This window comes from Budorcas taxicolor, chromosome 5, assembly GCF_023091745.1.
Source record: "Budorcas taxicolor isolate Tak-1 chromosome 5, Takin1.1, whole genome shotgun sequence".
NCBI lineage: Eukaryota > Metazoa > Chordata > Mammalia > Artiodactyla > Bovidae > Budorcas > Budorcas taxicolor.
The window spans coordinates 5,001-6,087 of NC_068914.1; the positions used below are offsets into that span (position 1 = coordinate 5,001).

The window sequence follows — 1,087 nt, forward strand, 5'->3', positions numbered from 1 at the left end:
AGTCTGAACCCCGAGGCGCGACACCCCGGGCACAACGCTCTCGAGCGAGGCGGCCCGGACCGTGACCGCACGCCGCCACCAGCTGCGGCTCAGGGGGCGGGGGCGGGCGCGACGGGCTCCCCCTCACCACCAGCCGCGGGGCCGGGGAAGCCGAGGCCGACCGGGCGTCGCGCCCCGACCCGGCCCCCCTTCCCCCAGGGCTCACACCACGGGGGGGCCGGCCGCACGCACACGGCCCCCCACCTGCCGGACGCCCGGCGGGGCCCAGCGGGACCCTCCCCCGACTCGGACGGGGGAGGCGCGGGCCGCGGTAGGCAACGAGCGGCACACGGCCCCACCGCGGGGCCGGCGCACCCAACTCCCTCCCCTCCCACGGAGGGCGGGGGAGTTCTGCTCTGCCCACGTGCTCTGGCAGTCGCCACGGTGGCCACTGCGCACTCGGGAGGGGCAGCGGCTGGGGGGTCCGGTACCCCAAGGCTCCCTCTCGGATCGCTAGAGAAGGCGTTCTCACCGAGGGCGCGCCGTCCCTCACCCGGACCGTGTCGCCTTCGGGCCCACGGAGGCGCTCCCACCAGCCACCAGTCCTCAGCTGGGCGGGAGGGGTCTGCGGTACAGGGAAGCGGACCACCGCGCAGGAGCGTGTGCGCGGTCAGGGCCAGAGCAGAGCCCGCGTCCCGCCCCCTGCGAGGCCTCATCCGCCAAGGAAGGCCTCCACGACGAGGGGAACAGGCACGCCTCTCCCTACCGCCTCGACCCCCCGCCCCCCGAAGAGAGCCACTCAACGGGACACACGCGCCACCGTGGCGGGGACCCGAGGGGGACACCGGGTTAAGGGAAACGACACCACCACTCGGCCTCAGGCACCTGAGGGACGACCTGGAGCGCTCCAGGGGCACCACCGAGGGTCACGCGAGGCACGCTCACACACCCGCGTGGGGTGCGCAGCGTGGCGGCGGCGGCACAGCCCTCCCCGCCACAGGGAGGGCCGCTCGCCGGGCACACGCCGAGAAGGCGAAGCGAGAGCAATCTGCGGTGTCAGAAGACCAACGGCCCCCACTGACGCCCCGAGGCAAAGGACAGGAGACCG

At 75.2% G+C, this 1,087-nt stretch overlaps 1 protein-coding gene across 1 annotated transcript in view; it reads left to right on the plus strand.

The window, feature by feature from the left end:
• Nucleotides 1-832, plus strand: part of LOC128048676 (collagen alpha-1(I) chain-like) — a gene marked incomplete at its 5' end in the record, with an annotated part of 5,549 nt that extends 4,717 nt beyond the window's left edge. The window contains 3 exons of the mRNA XM_052641103.1: nt 1-61; nt 199-310; nt 497-832. The exon at nt 1-61 is cut by the window's left edge and continues 1,075 nt beyond it. Of these exons, the coding sequence (XP_052497063.1) occupies nt 1-61; nt 199-310; nt 497-832 (509 nt within the window). The remainder of the gene's footprint in view (nt 62-198; nt 311-496) is intronic.
• Nucleotides 833-1,087: the final 255 nt, after the last annotated feature.